This window comes from Phodopus roborovskii, unplaced genomic scaffold (assembly GCF_943737965.1).
Source record: "Phodopus roborovskii unplaced genomic scaffold, PHOROB, whole genome shotgun sequence".
NCBI lineage: Eukaryota > Metazoa > Chordata > Mammalia > Rodentia > Cricetidae > Phodopus > Phodopus roborovskii.
In genome coordinates this window covers 5501222-5521060 of record NW_026126611.1, presented here as the reverse complement: position 1 = coordinate 5521060, position 19839 = coordinate 5501222, and the positions used below count along the sequence as shown (strand labels likewise).

The 19839-nt window shown below is 47.0% G+C and overlaps 1 protein-coding gene across 1 annotated transcript in view; it reads right to left on the bottom strand.

Moving 5' to 3' along the window:
* Agpat4 (1-acylglycerol-3-phosphate O-acyltransferase 4) overlaps positions 1-9409 on the bottom strand; it is a 58189-nt gene extending 48780 nt beyond the window's left edge. Inside the window, exon 1 of the mRNA XM_051206034.1 lies at positions 9179-9409. Coding sequence (XP_051061991.1) covers positions 9179-9356 — 178 coding nt within the window. The 5' untranslated portion in view covers positions 9357-9409. The remainder of the gene's footprint in view (positions 1-9178) is intronic.
* Between the last annotated feature and the right edge of the window lie 10430 nt (positions 9410-19839).

Genomic DNA, 19839 nt, shown 5'->3' with positions numbered 1-19839 from the left:
AGCAAGGTCTAAGCTTCATCTTGAAATTCACTTATTTACTTACTGGTTTATTTTGGAGGCAAGATCTCACATACCCTGCGTACCAGGTTTTTTGTTTGGGGCTGCCAACCAGCTCCCAAATGATGACACAGCTGAGACCTGTTATTCGTTCTGAATGTCGGCCTTAGCTTAGCTCTCATTTTAACCTGTTTCTCTTTATCTACATTTGCCTCCGGTTTGTTTTTAACCTTTCTGTCTGTATGCTCTACTCCATGTCTGTTGGCTGCCTGGCTGGCCTCAGGCATCTCCCTCTCTTTCTCCCCTCCTCCTGTCTCTCCTGCCAACATTTCTTCCCCTACAAATTCTCTCTGCCCACCAGCCCCGCCTATCTCTCTCCTGTCTACCTATTGGCCGTTCAGCATTGTTAGACCAATCAGATGCCTTAGGCAGGCAAGGCGAAACAAATGTAACACACCTTTACATAATTAAACAAATGCAACATAAACAAATGTAGCACACCTTTGCACAGTTAAACAAACGCAGCTGAAACAAAAGTAAACAGCCTTGCCTGGTGAGAAGAATATTCCACTACACCTTAGGCAAATTTCAAACCAGCTCTGCAGCTGAAGATGAAGTTGAACTCAGACATCACCAGACCGGATTTACACGAGTGCCGGTGTCTAACCCAGAGTCTCCTGCTTGCTAGGCAAGCACTCTACCCACGAGCTGTATCTCCAGTCTGACTTCAAACAATTTAGGAATCATTTGTTACAAGCACCTCATTCTGCATCTCCCATCAGCAACTGGGGGTCTCATCATTTGGACTGGGGGTTTCTGAGGCTGGCCAGTGGTTGGCCTGTAAGCAGGTAAGCAGAATATTCTATTTGGAGGCTATAGAAATGGTTCAGTGCTTAAGAGCATGGACTGCTCTTGCAAGAGGACCTGCATTCGGTCCCTAGCACCCACATCAGGCAGCTCACAGCAACCTGTAAACCACCCCCCCATTCCCAGGGAAATCTGATGCCTCAAATCTTTAGAATATTTTTGTCATCCTAACACTACACGCTGTCTCTTGCCTCCACTCGTGTGGCCTTGCACAGGGGAGGGACTCTGTGGAGCTAGGTAGCCTGCAACCCTTTGAAACCAGGAGCGGCGTGGAGTCTCCTGGGCAGGCACGGATTCGGACAGGAGCAGTGAACTTGGCAGCCAGGCCCCAGAGCTGGGGTCCAGGCTAAGGGGAGGAGTTTTCATTTTGCTTTATTTCCTCCGTCTTTTCTAAAATGGTAGCTCCATCTCAGCTCCCCTCAGCAGCCCCCCTCCCCCCCGACATTGATAGATCACTAAGTTTGAAGTTACAGTGTCAGGAATTAAAAAAATGAAAACAATCTCAGGCCAGCCTGTCTCAGCCTCCTTTCCCTAGAGATCAGAAAACACAGGTCGTCTAGGCCAGCGATTCTCAACCTTCCTAATGCTGTATCCCTTTAATACACTTTCTCATGTGGTGGTGACCCCCAAACCATAAAATTATTTTTGTTGCTATTTCATAACTGTAATTTTTGCTCCTGTTATAAATTATAATGTAAATATCTGATATGTAAGATATCAGATATTACACACACACACACACACACACTCCTTGAGGGGGTCGTGACCCACAGGTTGAGAACCACTTCCCTGGAGATTAATCTGAGTACAGCGAAGACAGTGAGATCTGATCTCCAAACTCTCTTCCCTGGATTTACCTTCTAGGAGCTTGCTCAGTTGACTCTTCCCACTCAGCACACAGGGCAGGGCTCAGGGGCTGACTTCCTGTCTATAAAGCCAGGCAATCTAGGACCGGTAGGGCAAAAAAGCATTGCCCACCAGCTAGCCCTCGCCTCCCCCACCCTCCAGGCCAATCACTCACAGATTAGCTCAGCTCTGTCCAGTAGGTTCTCTGCTCCCTGTGTCCCGCTGGTGACCGGACTGTCCATACTGGTTTTTACCTGTCACTGAGGCCATCATGCTCAGAGCTGGATGCTGCCCTGGACTTCACTGGTGACAACAAGGAGCTCGGATATTTAACAGGAAAGGAAGCTAACAGTCCGCAAGTGAAATGTGACCCGGCTACAGTTTCTGCTCCGAGTGACTCAAGCCAGAAGAAACCATTAAACGCAAGCACAGGTTTTCACGGTAATTTGGAGAGACTACGGCAAGGTGGGACCCATCAACGTGGCACGCTCCCTGCCGGCCAAGCGGCTGCCCAGACTGTGGCCCGTAGGGTAGGCTGCGGAATCAAGGCCCAGGAGAATGTCCCGCACAGTCTGGTCTTTAGCAATCAAGAGAGAGCCAGGAAAACAAAACTGGCTCTACTCCCTAACACTTTCTAGAATACCAGATAAGAGGCGCTGTGGAGTAGGGCACAGTTCCTAGCCAGATGCATCAAATAGAACCCATGAGCCGCATTCTCCTTCCTTAGGAAACACGCTGAGCAGGGCGGGGAGGGGTGGGGGATGGGGGTGCATGCCTTTAGTTCCAGCACTCGGGAGGCAGAGGCAGGCTGGTCTTTTTGAGTTCGAGTCCAGCCTGGTCTACAGAGCTAGTTCGAGAACAAACTCCAAAACAATACAGAGAAATGCCGTCTTGAAAAACAAAGCAAAACAAAACAAAAGAACCATGCTGGTTCCTCACAGAGAACACACCTCTTTCCCATTCACACCACTGCAGAAATGACCTAAAGCCCAAGAGCAGTGTCTTGGGGAAATATGGACAGCGTAGTATGCAGGACATACCAAGACAGCAGCTGTAACGACTCAGGCATTACGGTGGCCTACCCCTGTCACCTGGCAGAATGCACTCAGGCAGTGCCCTGGCCAGCCTAGGGTTCCATGAGTAACAGTTTACACACAGGTGCAAAGGACCCCTTTAAAAGAAAGGCTGCCCCCCCCACTCTCTGGCTCCTCCCCCCTTCCTAGCTCTCGTTCCCACTGTCCCCTGGGGCAGACAGGACTTTTCCTGTCTCCTCTGCTGTCCTCTCTCTGTCTCTGTGTCTCTTTACCTCTCTTCTCTTTCCTTCCTCCTCCCTCCCCTTTCTAATAAAACTTCTCACTTAAGCTCTGTCTGCCTGGCGTGTTTGTCCCCTGGCCTCTGTCACCCTCGCCTGCCATGGAATCTGCCAAGGCCCCCAAACGCTTTATCATGACAGCAGTCTTTCTGTATATTTAGACTGTTTACCCTTAATTTCCCTTAACCTTGAAATGCCAATTGTCTGGAATAGTTAATTCTGGGGGTTCGTTTGGAATTCGTTCTGGGTATTTTGTTTGTAATGATTAAAAATTTACTTTTCTTTCTAATTGTCACTCATTTAAATTCCCACCAGAAACGGGGAAGTATGTGACAATACCCTCCAAATACCGCCACGAGCAATCCCACTTTTAGATGTGAGCCTGGCTTCTTCTAACTCCAAATGAAAAGCCTGACTCTTAGCCATCTGTTTGAACCTTGGAGAGGCCTTATGACAGTGAAAACATACAGTCTCTCAAGTTTCACACTGGCAGATTTTGAAATCACCTGACATATATGTAAGACCTCTAAATGTGATTAAAAGTAAAAGTACAAACAGCATTGCTTTGATAAACCTGATTTCATATAGCTAGCCCTCCCCCTGCTGCAGTGTGGAAAATACTTTTTAAAAGGTACTGTTCATGTCGTCGGACAGCTAGCTTCCCGTCCTAAACTATGCAAACCTTTTGCTCTTCACACAGGTACAGTTCACCGACTTCTGTAGGCTCTGACAAATATTCCCTTTTTCTACACCACTGTAGATGCCTAAATACTAGAACCACAGGAGAGTAAAACAGATAACACAGGAAGGCACACTGCGTGGTACTGGGCTGAATGGGTGTTTGTATCCAATAAGCCACAGACAATGGATTCAAGGCTTCTAGTCTTACCATGCTGTGAACATTCTTGACATACATGCAAAACCCTCAGTACAAACATCAAGCATCAGAAATGGTTATCAGATGTATTTGGAAATTCCGGGTTGGTAATAGGAATCCTGAATAAGAATGTGGCTGTCATGATTTTTCCTGGTAAGGATTTTTGAAACTTAAAAAAAAAAAAAAAAAAAAAAGTGCATAAGGGATGATGGGATTGCATAAGGGATGAAGGGAGATGGCTGACTAGTGTCTGAAGTGTCTTTCTATAAACCAAGTTCTCACTGTTTCAGGCGAGCCCCCAGAGTCCTCTGGGGATGCAGGGGTGCTCAGAACAGGGACACACAATTGGTTTGTACAGGGACTGGGTTGCATGACACTTAATATCCCAGAGATTACCCCTAAAAAAGCAGGAGGGACTTTTTTCAGTACCCAAGCGGCCTTGAGACACAGACATTGAGAACTTGGTTGCTGGTGGGGCAGGCAACCTTTGCAGGCCCTGTGCCCTGTACCACGTGGCTACAGGGCTCTACAGATTAGCCGGCCATAGACCATGCCTGAAGCAGATTGCCCATGCAAAATGCCATCTTGAGACGCACCCAGCAGGGGTTCTGTGAAGTAACCAGGCAGCTGGTCTACAATTACTTCACCTTGGCCCCTAAACCAGGCAGGTGGCCCTGCTGCACTCCCCACCACAGGAAGCAGCTGGCGTGCTGAGTAGCTCAGTCCATGGGGCCCCTTGGGAAGCAGGCAGGTGGTTGTGTCTACCCACACGTTGCCTTCAGGAAGCAACTGAGAAGCCTCCTAAGCAGCTCAGCCCACAGAGACACGTGGTGATCCTATTCATCCCTCTTTGAACCTTGTCAACAGCTAGTCAGTCTGCCCGGAAGAGCCTGGTCTACAGGGGAGGTAGTGGAGCTGGCTTAATCACCATTCCATGGCCTCCACGTTACCTAGCCTTCCTTGAGTTTCTTGGCTGACCCTGTCACCAGGAAGCAGATAGGAAGCCCTCCCTGAGCAGGCTGCCAATCCCCTCACACCACACCCCCGGACCTACTGAAAGCGTCGGAAAAGACAACTTCCCAGCTCAGGCATGAGATAGGAAACCATGGTGACCATCAGCGTGGTCCTCGAACACTCGAGTGTACACACCCTTCTACTTTGACAGCTGCACACCACCTACCCGTGTTTACTGACTCCAAACCCAAGCAACGCTACATACAGTCTGCAAGCTTGTACTTTACCTGCTGCATCCCAGAGATCCCAGAAAACCCCCTGCTCCCAACCCCCATAGCCCAGGCCTTCATCAGTCACAGACATCCCCAACATCTATTACAGCTGATGAAGCTATTCAGGGGACTACTGTGCCAACTTAGCTTACTCCAGCCAAGGGACAAGCTCTCAACTTGTTAGCCTGGAGGGCACAGAGCAGCAGCAAGACAGACCCTGCTTCACCAGCCAGGAGGAAAAGAACTCAACTGACTCCCACACGCCCACTACATCTGGAGCACAGCTGCACAGCCGAGAATAATAAATAACACAGTTTTAAAAAGAAGAGCTTGGCCGGGCATCGGTGGTGGCACACACCTTTAATCCTAGCACTGGGGAGGCAGAGGCAGGCGGATCTCTGTGAGTTCAAGGCCAGCCTGATCTACAGAGTGAGTTCCAGGACAGCCTCCAAAACTACACAGAGAAAAAAACCAAACCAAAAAAAAAAAATCAAAGAGAAAATTCAAAATTGCTTGAAACAAATAAAAATGTAAATACTGCAGACTAAGCCCTCCGGGATAAATCCAAAGCTGAGCTGAGAGAGAAGGCTCGCAGGAGCAAGCACGGGTACCAAATATAGAGACAAAAATTCAATGACAACCACAGGATCAAGGCTAGGAAAACAAGAACAAAACAAACCTGAACTCAGCAAAAGAGAAGTAACAGAGATCAGAGAAGAAATAAACAAAATGAAGAGAATAAGAAAGGTGAGTGAAACAAAGTTTTACAAAACAAAAGAAATGTTTAGCTACACTAACTGAGAAAAACAGAAGACCAAAATAGTTAAAAGCAGGGAAGAAAACAGTAACATGGAGGCCATAGAAACAAAAGATCAGGTCACAAGGACTGTTACTAAGAACTAGAGGCCACCTACAGGGATGGCCTAAAAGAAACTTCTGGTACATGCTAAACTTCTGGTACATGCTAAACTTCTGGTACATGCAACCTGCCCAAGGTAACTACAAACACACAGGTGACCTGAAACGAACCATGAATTGCAACAGAGAACCAGAGGCACGTGCTCCTGAGGAGGAAAGTGGGACGCAATGCTTCACTGTGAAATCTTACCAAGCTTTTAAAGAACCGACACTATTTCTTCTCAAACCACAAAGAAAAAAAAAAACAGAACAGAACAGGAATAGAAGAAACCCTCTCATACTATCAGGTCAACATTATTGCAACACAAAAATCAGGCAATGGCAATGAAAACTACAACGAAGAGAAAAAAAAAAAAAAAAAAAAACAAGAAAGAAAGAAGGAAGGAAGGAGAGAAAGAGGAAATTACAAACCACTATCCCCTATGAAAACCTACAAAAACTCTTGATAAAATAAAAGCCAACAACAAAATAATATAAGAGCCAAAAGCTTATATACCATGATCAAGTGAGATCTACCTCAGGAATGCAGGAATGGTTTAACATATGCAAATCAATAAACACGAGAAGACATCACATCAATGGAATGAAGGCCAAAAGCATGGTCATCTCAAACAGGCACACACAGAAAGAGCATTTGATAAAATCTGGTATTGCTTCGTGATTAAACTGATCCCACCCCAGTTATATTTGAGGGAATGTGTCTCCGTGAAACATAACTCACAGCCAACAAACAACTTACATGATTCTCTCCTCTAGGTCAAGAATGGATGAGCAATCTACATTCACCACTCTACCTTAGCATTGGAAGTCTCACCCAGGGCTGTAAGATAAAGACTAAAGGGCATCTAAGGAAAAGGAAGGGCTAATTATCCTTGTTCACAGATGACATGATTTTAGATCCAGAGAAAAACTAAAGGCTCCATCGGAAACAAAACACCATTAGATGCATAAACTCAGTAAGGTTGTAAGATACAAAAATCACACACAAACCCATCAGGAGTGAAACTGGGAGAGAAATCAGGAAGCAACCTCACTCACAAGATCCAAAATTCAGAAAATACTTAGGGAAAAAACTTAACCAAGGAATGAAAAACCACAAAACCCTGAGTAAAGACACTGAAGGGGGGTGGGGGGCTGAGGGTACAGCTCAGTAGCACAGTGCTTATGTGTCATGTCTGAGGCCTTCGTTCAACACCACCAAAAAGGGAAGAAAACTCAGAGGGGACACGCAGAATACGGCGTGTACACGCAGAGAGAGACATTCCATGTTCATGAAAAAGTTCATCCTCTTAAAACGTCCTTACTTCCCAAACTGACTCTACAGATGCGACATGATCCCTAACAATTCCCAAACTGACTCTACAGATGCGACATGATCCCTAACAAATGCCACTGGCAAGCATTCCTATCAGAAGTAGAAAACAAACAAAAAATACTCACTTTTAAAATTTGTATAAAACCACAAAAGACTCTCCATAGCCAAGGCAATCGTGAGCGAAGGGACAAGGGGACAACTGTCAGCAAAAGGGACATAAACCTGAGTTTAAATTCCACAAAGCCACAGAACCAAAGCAGCAGGATGCTGGGACAGGATAGACCCCCCCCACACACCAAGGGGACAGAATAGCGAACCGAGGACAAAAAACACATTTACAGCACTGACTAGCAACCAAGACGCACGTCGGAGAAAACCGTCTCCTAGATACTCGGAATTGGGAGAACCGGGTGTCCAAATGCAGGGGAACGAAGCCAGCACACCTCTCTCCTTGTATGGAATGAACTCAGAGTGGAGCCTCAGTTGTGGGACCAGAAACTCTAACATTAGAGAGTGGAGAGGAAATGTTTTGGGATGTTGGTCTCCAGACACAGCAAAAGCAGAATTTGCAAATGGCATTGCAGCGAGCTTAACAGCGTCTCCTCTTGGGTGTACTTACAGAGTATGGCACAACTGGATAAGCGTGATGAAGACTAGTTGTGTGTTTTGTGGTTGTGTGTTGTGTAGAGAGGACCCTGAAATGATGCCAGCCCAAAGGAGTAAAAAATGTGTGAGATGATGGATGTACCTGCTCGCCTGCTCTGTAAATGTGTGTCCAGACACTGCATATTCCTTACAAATGCATTTGATCATCGTGTCAGTGAAAAACACCCGGGGCCGGACAGGTGGCTCAGTAGTCAAGAGAGTCTATCCAGCTCCTGCGGAGGACTCACCCATGTCAGAAGGCACATGACCACCTGTAACTCCAGTTTCAGAGGATCCGAAGGACTGTTCTGGCCTCACGTGAACATACGTATACACAGACATACACACACAGGAAGATAATAAAGTTTAAAAGTTAAGAATATATGGGGCTGGAGAGATGTCTCAGTGGTTAAGAGCACTGTCTGTTCTTCTAGAGGAATTATTAGAGTGAGTAAGGTATGAGACTTATTAGAATGAACACACACACATTCTCTCTCTCTGTCTCTCTCTCCCTCTCTCTCTCTTTCTCTCTCTTCTTCTTTGAGGAACCATGACTAACATGACTACCATGAAGTTAATAGAAACAAATACAGGGTGCTTGGACATCGAGCCAAGTTCCTCCCTTTTGCCCTTATATTGTCACCCTGTAGGGAATTGGGGACTTCACTGTTTTGTCTCTTACAACTCCACATCTGTCTATGATGATCACAAAATAAGAAGGAAAAGATGGAAGAGAGCAACATGGTATGTTGCCATTTAGTTTTTAAAGACGCAGGTACACTTGACTCCCAAACCAAACCAAAGCTGAGTGTGAACTGTGTATCTACCCACAGACCCAGAGAGAGCCCAGCTCTAGGTTAATGTCATTTCCATCCATCAGGTAACTAAGCAAAAATGGGCCACTCACTTCTGTGAAAGAAAGCGTGTTTATAGAAGGTTTATGCACTGTTTCCGGTTTGCCCTTCATGGCTGGTCAGCCTTGTGCTATTGGCATTTCTCACAGGCAGGCTAATTTTTGTCGGGTGGGGACACAATGGGCATTTCAAATCAAAAGCAACCAAGAGCAAGACACAGCAGCCCAGCCTAGCGTGCCAGCCTAGCAAAGGCGTGTGAGGAGCCACAAGCTGGGCCTCCCATCTCTGGGAAAGAGCAAGAATGAAGGGCGCGGATCTTACGGCTGGAGACGCAGTAGCACAGTCTGCCGTTGATCTTGCGGAACAGCTGCTTGTTGATGGGCCAGAGGACCAGTGTGCAGAGCTGGATGGCGTTGACGATGAGCCCAGAGGCGATGAACACATAGCAGAAGACCAGGTGGCAGAGAAACTGTGACTTCAGCAGCCCGACGAGGTCCATGACTCGGGGGGTTCTCAAACAGAAATGTGCGTGGTGGGAGGAAGATCCGGGGCTCAGGAAAGTGTCTGAAACACACGGGTGTTACACATTAGCGAAAGCGTGGTCCACTCTATTAGAGACAGAAAAGTAGATGCTTGAAGTTAAAGGTTGACTAATTTTTATTTAGTAGCCATCGGTACGGTCTTGCCTCCTATTTGGCAGTCTAGGCCCCATTAGGGCCATCTTCCCTTGAATCCTCCCAGCAGCCCCTGGGGTCGGTACCTTAATAACAGGTCAGGAACCAAGCCTGCGAAGGTGAAGCACCTAGACCAAGATCATTCCAGTTGCCATGCAAACAGCAGCCATGGTGGCTGACAAAGATTCCCAGACTCGCACTGAGTGTTCTCTTCCTCAGGCTGACACAGCCCTACCCAGCCCTCCCCCATCTCCCTCTGCTGGCTTTCTACTGACCTCACTCCCTGCTGGCTGGATTTCCCTGACCTCAAGCTTACCCTGGACAACATGAGGAGGGCACAGCTGGGCTTGGCTCTACCCTCAAGAGCCCTAGACCAGTTCCCATTTACTGCAGAGAACAACTCAATCTGCTACTAAGTTGCCTGCTGTCCTAACTGGGACTGTCCAGCTCATCTTCTCTCACATTCCTCAGAGTGTGTGTGTGAGTGTGTGTGTGTGTGTGTGTGTGTGTGTGTGCACAAATATGTGCACACCCATCCCATAAGAGCTCATCAGTAATTCAGCCTGCACAGAAAGGGCAGACTTGTGGTGCCATTAGCCAGTCTCCAGATCTGGAATTAAAAAAAAAGAAAGAAAGAAAGAAAGAAATGACCTCACAATTCAGTAGAAAGAGCTCTGGGAGATAGGGGGTAGGCAGGCTCACTTCTCCTAGGAGCCAAGAGGACTGCAGACTACCCAGGAAAGCTCCAAGCTTTAGCAGAACTTCCTCACAGTTGGCAGAAGTTACAATCCATAATTTGTTATCATGCAAAAGATGGCCGATCTGTGGACACTCGCATCTATTAGCTTATACTAGACCCCCAGAAATCCCACGGGCGGAGGCTTCTGTTTGCAGACAGGGTCTTGTGTACCCCAGGCTGACCTCAAACTCACTGAGCGGGTCCGATTTCTTAGCAGTCAGCCTGACTAACAGACACGGCCCATCCCCTGTGTCACGGGCACTCCACCCTGGCTGCCAGGCTGCAATCTGTAATTGTCGCATCTCGGTCTTTCCCCATTTTACTCCCAGGCATTTCCAGCCCGTGAAACTCTCTCCACAGTTTCAACACACCCAGTCTCCCTTTCTCTACAGCATGAGACTAGCCGCTTGCTCTCCTCTAACCCGACCTCCGTGGCCACAAACACAGGGATACCTTACACTGGGTACAGCCTGGCAACACTAACATTTAACGTTGAACACCACTCCGGGAATATATTCACCGCGCCTGCATTAACCACGAATAGCTCCAAAACAATCTGGGCACAAGTTTAATTCATCACTGTGTTCCTGGAGTGGAATACTGTAAGTATTTGACAAATCCTCTGCCTTGAGGACTGGGCACTCAGAAAGGGCAACCGGCTGGTAAGTTATGTGTGGGGATTAAATCCTGCCTCCCTCACCGTCCTGCTCAATGCCAGAAATTAATTAAGTTTTCTTTCCCCACTGTTAAATTCCAGGGACTAGTATGCTCTCTGGTAAACCTTCTCTACTGGTACACTAGCCGGCATCTAACATGGTGTCAGTGATGCTAAGGGACAAAATAGACAAGTCATAAGCGGAACCAGAGGGGCCTTGGCTTCTCTTGGTTGGGTTGTTGACAGCCTCATGTGTTCTCACATGTGAAAGGGTAAAGGTACAGATCCAGGGGTTGGATTTGAGGCCGTGAACCACCATGGCTACTCCATTGTAATCATAACTCTAGGGGAGATAATGTTTCTTAGCTCTGTGGAACTTCATTTGACTTCCACGGTCTGGGTAAGGTTTGCTCACCAAACATTCATGTTCTAGATGCTCAGTCCTCAGCGTGTCGATGCTCAGGTGGTGGAAACTCTAATATATGTGGTCCTGGGGAAGGTGGCTAGGTCACGGAGGAACAACTGCCCTTGGATGGTATTAACGGAAGTTTCATGGAATAGGTTAGTTCTCTGGAGAGTTCTCACCCTCTGGTCTCCTGTCTTGACAGGAGAACTTTGACTCGCACGAGTACCTACCACCCTGAGGTTACCTGTCATACTGCCAGCACCAGGTGCTGACACGTCTTATGTCGACTAGAATTATCTCAAGGGAGGGAACCTCAAAAGAGAAAATGCTCCCATGAGATCCAGCTCTAAGGCATTTTCTTAATTACTGATTGATAAGGGAGGACCCAACCCATGGTGGGTGGTGCCACCCCTGGGCTGGTGGTCCTGAGTTCTATAAGAAAGTAGGCTGAGGAAGATACAGGAAACAAACTAGTAAGCAGCTCCCCTGTATGGCCCCTGCATCAGCTCCTGCCTCCGGGTTCCTATCCTGTTTAAGACCCTGTCCTGACTTCCTTTGATGATGAACAGCAATATGGAAATGTAAGCCGAATAAACCCTTCCCTCCTCAACTTACATTTGGGTCCTGGTGTCTCATCACAGAATAGCAACAGAAACGCTAACTACGATAGCCAAAAGCCAAGGAGATGCAAGCAGCATTCCATAGAATCCCCAGAACTGGAGATTAGGTAATTCTCTTTTCTTAATACATTATCCAGGTTCTAGTATTTGGCCATAGAGATGGAAAACAACCTAATACAGAGTTTATCAAAATAATATGTGAAATGAAGAACGAGGTGAGAAAGGGGGGAGAGAGAGAGAGAGAGCTCAGAAGAGAGCGAGCTAAATCATTAACAATTGTGGTAAGGATGTTAATTGCAAATAGAAGCTGGGGGACCTGCCATTCTGAACTAAAAGGAACTTTCTCTCCTAATTTGGCAATTGGCCAATTTCAAATCAGGCCAAGAAAAGATGGCATAAATATCTAAACAGAGACAAAAATAGCTAATGAGCAAATATTGTTAAGAATCTTTGCCTATTTTTATTCCAGCTTGGAAGTCCTTAGAATAAGTATGTGGAAAATCATCCCAGCAAATTTTATTATCACATGAGGTAAGGGTATGACAGAACTGTACACTACATCTGAGACCATTCAAGCAACAATGTATGGGATTCAGAGATCAACACCTATCTATGATCTGTTTCTACAAAGTTTATTTACAAAGTTGTAATAACTTTATAAATAAAGATGCACGTGATCAACAACACAGTGGCAGTGGCTTAACATCCTCAGTCATCAGCATGAGGCACTGTAAGGAGAGAGATGGTAGATAGATGACAGATTCATAGTAAAGCAATCATTTATAGATGGTAGATCAAGGATAGGTGGATAGATTGTGGAAGAGAGGTGAGTGATCAATAATAGATATCCAAATAGATGATAAATACATAGGTGGTAGTAGATAAATGATAGGTGATAAGATGGTGAATAGAGAGATACATAAATAGATATATAGATGATAGGCAATAGACATAGATGATATATTATAAGTGATAGATTATAGACAATAGACACACAGACAGCGATAGAACTCACCTCTACTCTTATGAGCCATCCACAGTCATCTACTAATAGTGACTTAACTGGTGGCTTGGTCCTATGATTTTCTGTTTTTGTCTGCCATGAGATGTGGCCTGTCCTGCAGGAACAGAACTTGACTGACCCCTGTCCCAGCTCTTGGAGGTTGGTGTTGCCAATGACAAGCATTGAGGGTGAAGGGGAGGAAACCTTCGTGTCTGTGAGGCGAGGCGGGTGTAAGCATGCTGCTTACTGAGGGGAGAGCAAGCAGGGGTCACCCACCAGGGAGTAACCAGGGAAATGCTGGGATGTGAAGGAGCTGGGGTCCAGCCCCACAGAGTGCACTGGGCAGTGAGGCACAGGGCACTATAAACCACTACCTGAACCTGGCAACTCAGACACAAGGCCACGCTCGGCCCCTTCACCGTCTGTCAGTCCCTCAGAGTGGCTCCGTCTAACCCATGCGTGATGCCTACAAGGAAGCTCTCACGCTTCCGATAAAGCGAGCAGTCGAGGGGGAGGTGGCTAGGATAGAGTAGTGTGGCGTCTCTGGGGGGCGCTGTGGGCTGTGGGTGGACTCCAGCTCCTCTTATTAGATCCCTATGCATCTTACTTAGATGCTGGCATCTCCTCAGTGTATCCTGACACAGGTAACACTGCTCATTCTCCAGGCTTTCATTTCATCTCTGCTTCCTGGTAGGGACATGGAATGGGAGATGATGCGCCTCAAAACTCTAATGACCGGGCAGGTGAGACAGCTCCATGGTTAAGAGCACTTGCTGGTCCCACAGAGGACCTGGGTTCGGGTCCCAGCACATACATGGTGGCTCTCAAGCATCTGTCACTCCATTCTGGAAATTCTGATGCCCTTTTGTGGCCTCTGCAGATACTGTATACACACATACACACAGAGAGAGAGACAGAGACAGAGAGACAGAGACAAAGAGAGAGAGAGAGAGGCAAAACACCCACGTAAAATAAAAAGAAATAAAATCTTGTAAAATTGAAGTGACGTCATCTTCTTCAAGAGCTGACAGTCTCACAATAAAGAGCAAAGAAGCGGAAACCAGCAAATCACTGGATCCCTTAGGCGGCCATCTAACGTGGCGCTTACTGAGACACACAAGCACACACACATAAACACGGCCTTCATAATTTCTCACATGCTATGGCTGCTAAAGCAGGTATGTCCGTTCGCTGCCCAGCCTGTACTGATGGAGACAGAGGCAGAGTCCACCCAGGAGAGCTTTAACTGTACTCTTGTCTAGACAGAAACACGGTTTACACAAACAGGAGACCCAGGCCCTCTGCCTTATCCGGGGTCTGCAGCTATGAAGAAAGCATGAGGACATCACATTTGGGAGCAGAGGCTGAGCTCAAACTAGGATTAGTCAGTGTGTTCATTTTAAAATCATCCATCCATCCTTCCCCCCACACACCCGTCTGTCTGTCTGTCTTTCATGTTATAGAAACCGACCAGGGCCATCCATCCATCCATCCATCCACCCACCCACCCACCCACCCACCCACCCATCCATCCATCTTTCATTTTATAGAAACCAACCAGGCCAGATTTGTAGAGAGGCCAAACATCTTCCTGTGTTCTAAGTAAATCAACCTGAGAATTGTTGAACTTGGTTGGGCAATAGTGGAGCACGCCTTTAATCCCAGCACTTGAAAAGCAAAGGCAGGAGGATCTCTGAGTTTGAGGCAAGCCTGGTCTACAGAGCCAGTTTCAGGACAGGCTGGGCTACACAGAGAAATCCTGTCTCCAAAAAAAAAAAAAAAGAGTTGCTGAAAGTTGAAAGTTCCATACCAACTCAGCACCAGCATCACGACCATCTGAGGACCTTAGTTTCCAAACCCAGAGCACTGCACCAAACACACAAAAAAAAAGAAAACAAAGAAGCTGAAAGCCACATCAAACAAAGCTTGCTTGTTTTTAACTATAATGCTCCATTCTGAAGGAACTGAGGCCCAGTGAGATGCATGGCTTCCACGTCTTCTTTGCAATTAAGCACTTACAGGGCCCTAAACATCCTACTACCTGACCGATCAGGCCAACCTCTGGTAATCCATCTCAAGGAGAAAATTAACTGTCCCGCAACGGACTTGTGGTGATAGGGGATGCCAAAAAAGGTTACCTTTTCACTATGATAGTAAGAGACAAGGGGTGCAAAGTTATACAGAACTGCAATTCCGAAACCAAATGTAGAAAGAACACCAAAGGCTTAGCCAGAATGTTAACAGCAGATATCTATACATACATACACACACACATACATACATACATACAGGATACATCCCATGCATACATGCATTCACATATTTCAGGAATATACACATCAAACACACATGCACATACAAACTTGTCCACATATACCTCACATCCCACATATGTGCAAACACTCACCACACACACACACACACACACACACACACACACACACACACACCATGCTCATGCAAGCCAGCCTGCCTGGAGCCTGGCCCCAGGTAACCGCCTCAGGACCTTCCCAAACCCTTTCCACAACACACCTGCAGAAAAGGTCTTCAAGGAGGCTCTAGCGGTCAGATAAATGCATGGGCAATGTTGGCAGTGGCTGGCAATGGCAGTAGCGGCTGAAGTGGGGACAGCTGTCAAACTCAGTTTCTGTGCCAGTATTTGTGGTCTGTGGGGCGGAGAACAGCCAGGGGCAAAGGGGATGGGGTGGTGGCATCCTGGGAAGAGTGAGTGGAGTCATCCAGATTACCGGGGACACTTTAGCTGGGTGAGTTTAGCCATTCTCCACAAAGACAGCAAGGAGTCCGTGCACCCCAAGCAAGCCACTTGGTCCTGACAAACGGGCTAAGTTTAGGTTTCAGAATCTCTGCAAACGACGTTGGCCTAAGTCCCAAAAACAACACAGAGAGAATGTGTTCTAGACATCCACAGGACCATCCTGAACCAAAATATTCCTCAATTAAAATATCATCATTGTCTAATGGTTTGGCAGAGGCCTACATAAAATTAGCTTATTTTAAAATTTCATGGAACAGGGCTCTGTCCAAGTCCTCTGTATGGTTCTCGATGTCCATTAAAGAATGTCGAACCGCGGAGCCCATAAATCATTTCTGAACTCCATTACATCCTCTAATGAACAGCCCTCCCTTCCTCCCTCTCCAGGATCTAACTACAGGGTGGTAAAACCCGAGACACAGAAAATAAACGCCTTTGTTTATATTCAATAGTTGCGAGACACACGCAGGACTTTCAGGAGAAAACACCAAATATAAAGAGCTGTAGATCCAAGGAAACAAAAACTCAGAAAAACAGATGGGAGAACACGAGGGAAGGCGGAGGCAGGAAGATTGCTTTTCTTTTAATGATGGGGACATGGGGGAGAGGTATGGGGCCATTTGTCCATGCGCCCTGCACCCTCGTGTTTGGGTTTGTGGAGCGAGCATGCATTTGAACTTGGGGCCACAAGGAAGGAGTGGGGAATGGTGATGGCACCACAGGAACCTGCCCTCTGCAGCTGGCCCAGGGATGTTCTCCCCAGAAAAGGCCACTGGGGGGGGAATACACACGTCTTTCCCTTCTGCATCTCAGATACCAGCAGCTGCTACCTTGTTTGTCCTTGTCCCTGTTTGTGAGGTGCCCTTGACTCCTGAATTCTTGGAGAGACTACAGGTGCCAATCTTTCTTTTCTTTTCTTTTCTTTTCTTTTTTTTTTTTTTTTTTTTTTGGGTAAGGACAGCGTCGAGATCAATTAACTACCTTAAAAAAATCTATTTTTGCTTTGACTTCCATACAGGGATGTCAAATGAACCCTGGCTGTTTCCCCAAGCAGACGCAAAGAGTCGCTCTAGGACACGGCTGCACTTAGGAGTTTCTCTGACATGAATCATTTATTGGAGACGGAGCTGCTGGTTTTGAGTGCCCGAAATAAGCTGACTTACGGTACCCTTGTTTCTAGACAGCTCGCTCCGAAGCGCTGCCACAGGCACATCCAAGCTCTCAGGCCACTGTGGGCTGGCTGTTCCTCGAAAAGCTTCACGGACATCAACAGTGATGATTCAGCATGAGGCAGGGCCTTGGCTTGTGTTCCCCGCCTCAGATTGGGAGCCATGCAGACATTTCACCAAGTGGTGGCGGTGTACCAGGTTCTAAGTGGCGCCCAGGATGGGATTCTTCTCACACGCTCACTCACTGACAAGTGTATTCATTCACCAAGTTGTCTGTCTTTGGAGCTTCATTAAGTTGAAAAATTCATTGATACAGATGTATGAAACATCCCGATGAAACTCATCATTTTGTATGCTAACTTGAAAATCAGCAAAACCAAATCAAACAAAATCCACCGCTCCAGGCCCCGAAGATGGCTCAGCTGGTGAAGGATCTTGCCACCAAGCCAGACAGCCTGAGTTAGGTCCTGGGGACCCACTTCTGCAAGTTGTCCTCTGACCTCTACAAATGCCATATGGCATCCTTCTGTGTAATGTACACACACACACTAAATGTAATTTAAGATTTTTTTAAAAATTGATTGTTTTGCATTTGGGCAGTTGCTTTATACACATATTACATTAGACTTGTGGCCCTAGCGGGCCCTTCTCTAGGTTTACAGAGGTAAGATATTGCATCCAACGTTGTAAAACACTTAACAGGTCATAAATCAGGCCCTGGAGACTCCAGTCCCTTCCCCCTCGCACAGAACACCCAGATCCTCAATAAATGTTGGTTGGATCTCAATTTCTAGATGACGTAACATAATTAAATTTCCGTGCTGACCGCTCTGCCTTCCCCAAGAACCCGAAAGCAGCAGCAGGAACAGATGGACCCTCCATCCTTCCTTACTGCAGTGAGCACAGGGCAGAGGCATGCCTCATCACGGTGCCTGCTTCCAGACCTCCAGGACTGCCATCCAACCCGCCACACCACACAGGTGCCACAAAGAGCCTCTTCCTGGCAATACTGCAAAGGGTACAAAAACCACCTATCAAGCAGACTCAGATGTCACATGAAAGCAGGTGAGTTCCCTGCACCCCAGACAGTAGATGGCGGAACCCACAGGCGACGTACTCATCCTTTTAAAAAGGAGTTTCCCGTTAGCACACAAATCAATCTGCTAAGAACAAAGGGTCTTGTACTATCTGCATGAGTCATGTACCAAGTCATGCAGTATGAACACTTTGAAATTATCCCTATTATGAGGATAACTCAAGCACTCTAGGAAAAAGCTCTGAGATGGAGAACCCAAATCTTCCTGGAACACTCTAACCTCGTTTGGGCTCCTTTCCTAGTTCTTAGTATACGATAGAAGGCTTTGTTTTCTTACTAGTTAACCCATTGCAGGGGAATCTTGGTTTTTAAAAACTTGGTCACAATCTTGCGTGTAAGTGATTTCAAGTGTTCTTTCTTTTAAGTAGTACTAAAACAGCTGATAGCACATTCCAAGATGCTCCAGGGCTGGGATGGGAGAACAGAGCAAGCCGCACAGGCGTGAGAACTCAAGTTCACAGCCCCAGCATTCATGGGAGACGCAGAAACAGCGGTGTGTACCTGCAATCCCTATGCTGGTGAGGAGAAGGTAGGGGGCACCCAGAGCCTGCTAGCCAGCCAGCCTGCTGTGATGATGTGCACCAGGTTCCCTGTCTCAAAAATTAAGGCTGAGATGAAAGCAAAGAAATGGCTGTCAACCTCTGGATCTCTCTCTCTCTCTCTCTCTCTCACACACACACACACACACACACACACTGTCTCACATGTACACACATATAACTATAACACACATGCACACACTCACATGCATGCATGCACATGCATAGATGAGCCCAACACCTGTACACACCCATAAATAACTATAACACACACACACACACACACACACACCATTGACCCTATAGAAGGCAAGCCATAAACACAAGCAGCTTAGGTGCACATGGAAAAGTGGGCAGATATAGTATAGTATGTTGTTTTTAACAAAGGAAATGAGCAGGAAATTACAGAAGAAGGCAGTCCAACCTCAGCCATGGCATGGCAAGGGCTCTGAAGTTGTCAGAACTGTCACAGCATCTCTGGGAAGTACCATGGACCTTCCTGCACTAACCCAACATCTGTGAATCCGGAGCAGAGATGCCAGTCGGATCCAGAATCACACAAGACCCTGAGCACAGGCAGCAGGTGGGAAGGGCTGTGGGGACATCTGCAGACCGTCTATCAACGAGCATGCCAAGCAGCACTGTGCGCACCAAGCGGAGATGGCTTCCATTGAGAAAAATCAGGCATGGCATGAAGTCTCAAAGAAAAACTCGAGCAGTCACAGGACTGCTTCTCTTCATGTAAGGCTACTCCAAAGACCCGAGACTGAATTTTCTGCTGTCACCCACGGTAAGAGCAGTCAGTGCTCACTAATGGGTGCAATGGATGACCATTGTACCGGACTCACCACGTTGCAACTCCCAAGAAACTTCATGACTCAAAGATGTGAGAGAAAAGACAGGGAGCACGTGGACTTCTGATAGCCAGCTCTCTGGAGCCACTGATGGTGACGTTCAGAGGACACAGAACAAGACTGTCCACAGCTGAGGCATGGGGAGCTGCACAAGCACGGGGAGGTAAACAATGGAGAAGAAATGTGTGCAGACATCTTGGCTAAGGGCTAAGTTAGCGCCCACACAGGAATCAAACACTGATGTCCCCTTTTCCACGCCCCCCCCCCCGAAGTCTACCTACAGCGTCAAACCCAACACATACTGTTGTATATTTGGACAGGGTGCCATACTGCTGTAAACGCAGCCCTAGGAAGCAAAGGCAGGAGGAACGACAGTTCAAAGAGTCATCTTTAGCTACATTAAAAGTTCAAGGCCAGCCTGAACGACATGAGGCCCCTACTCACAAGCGGCATG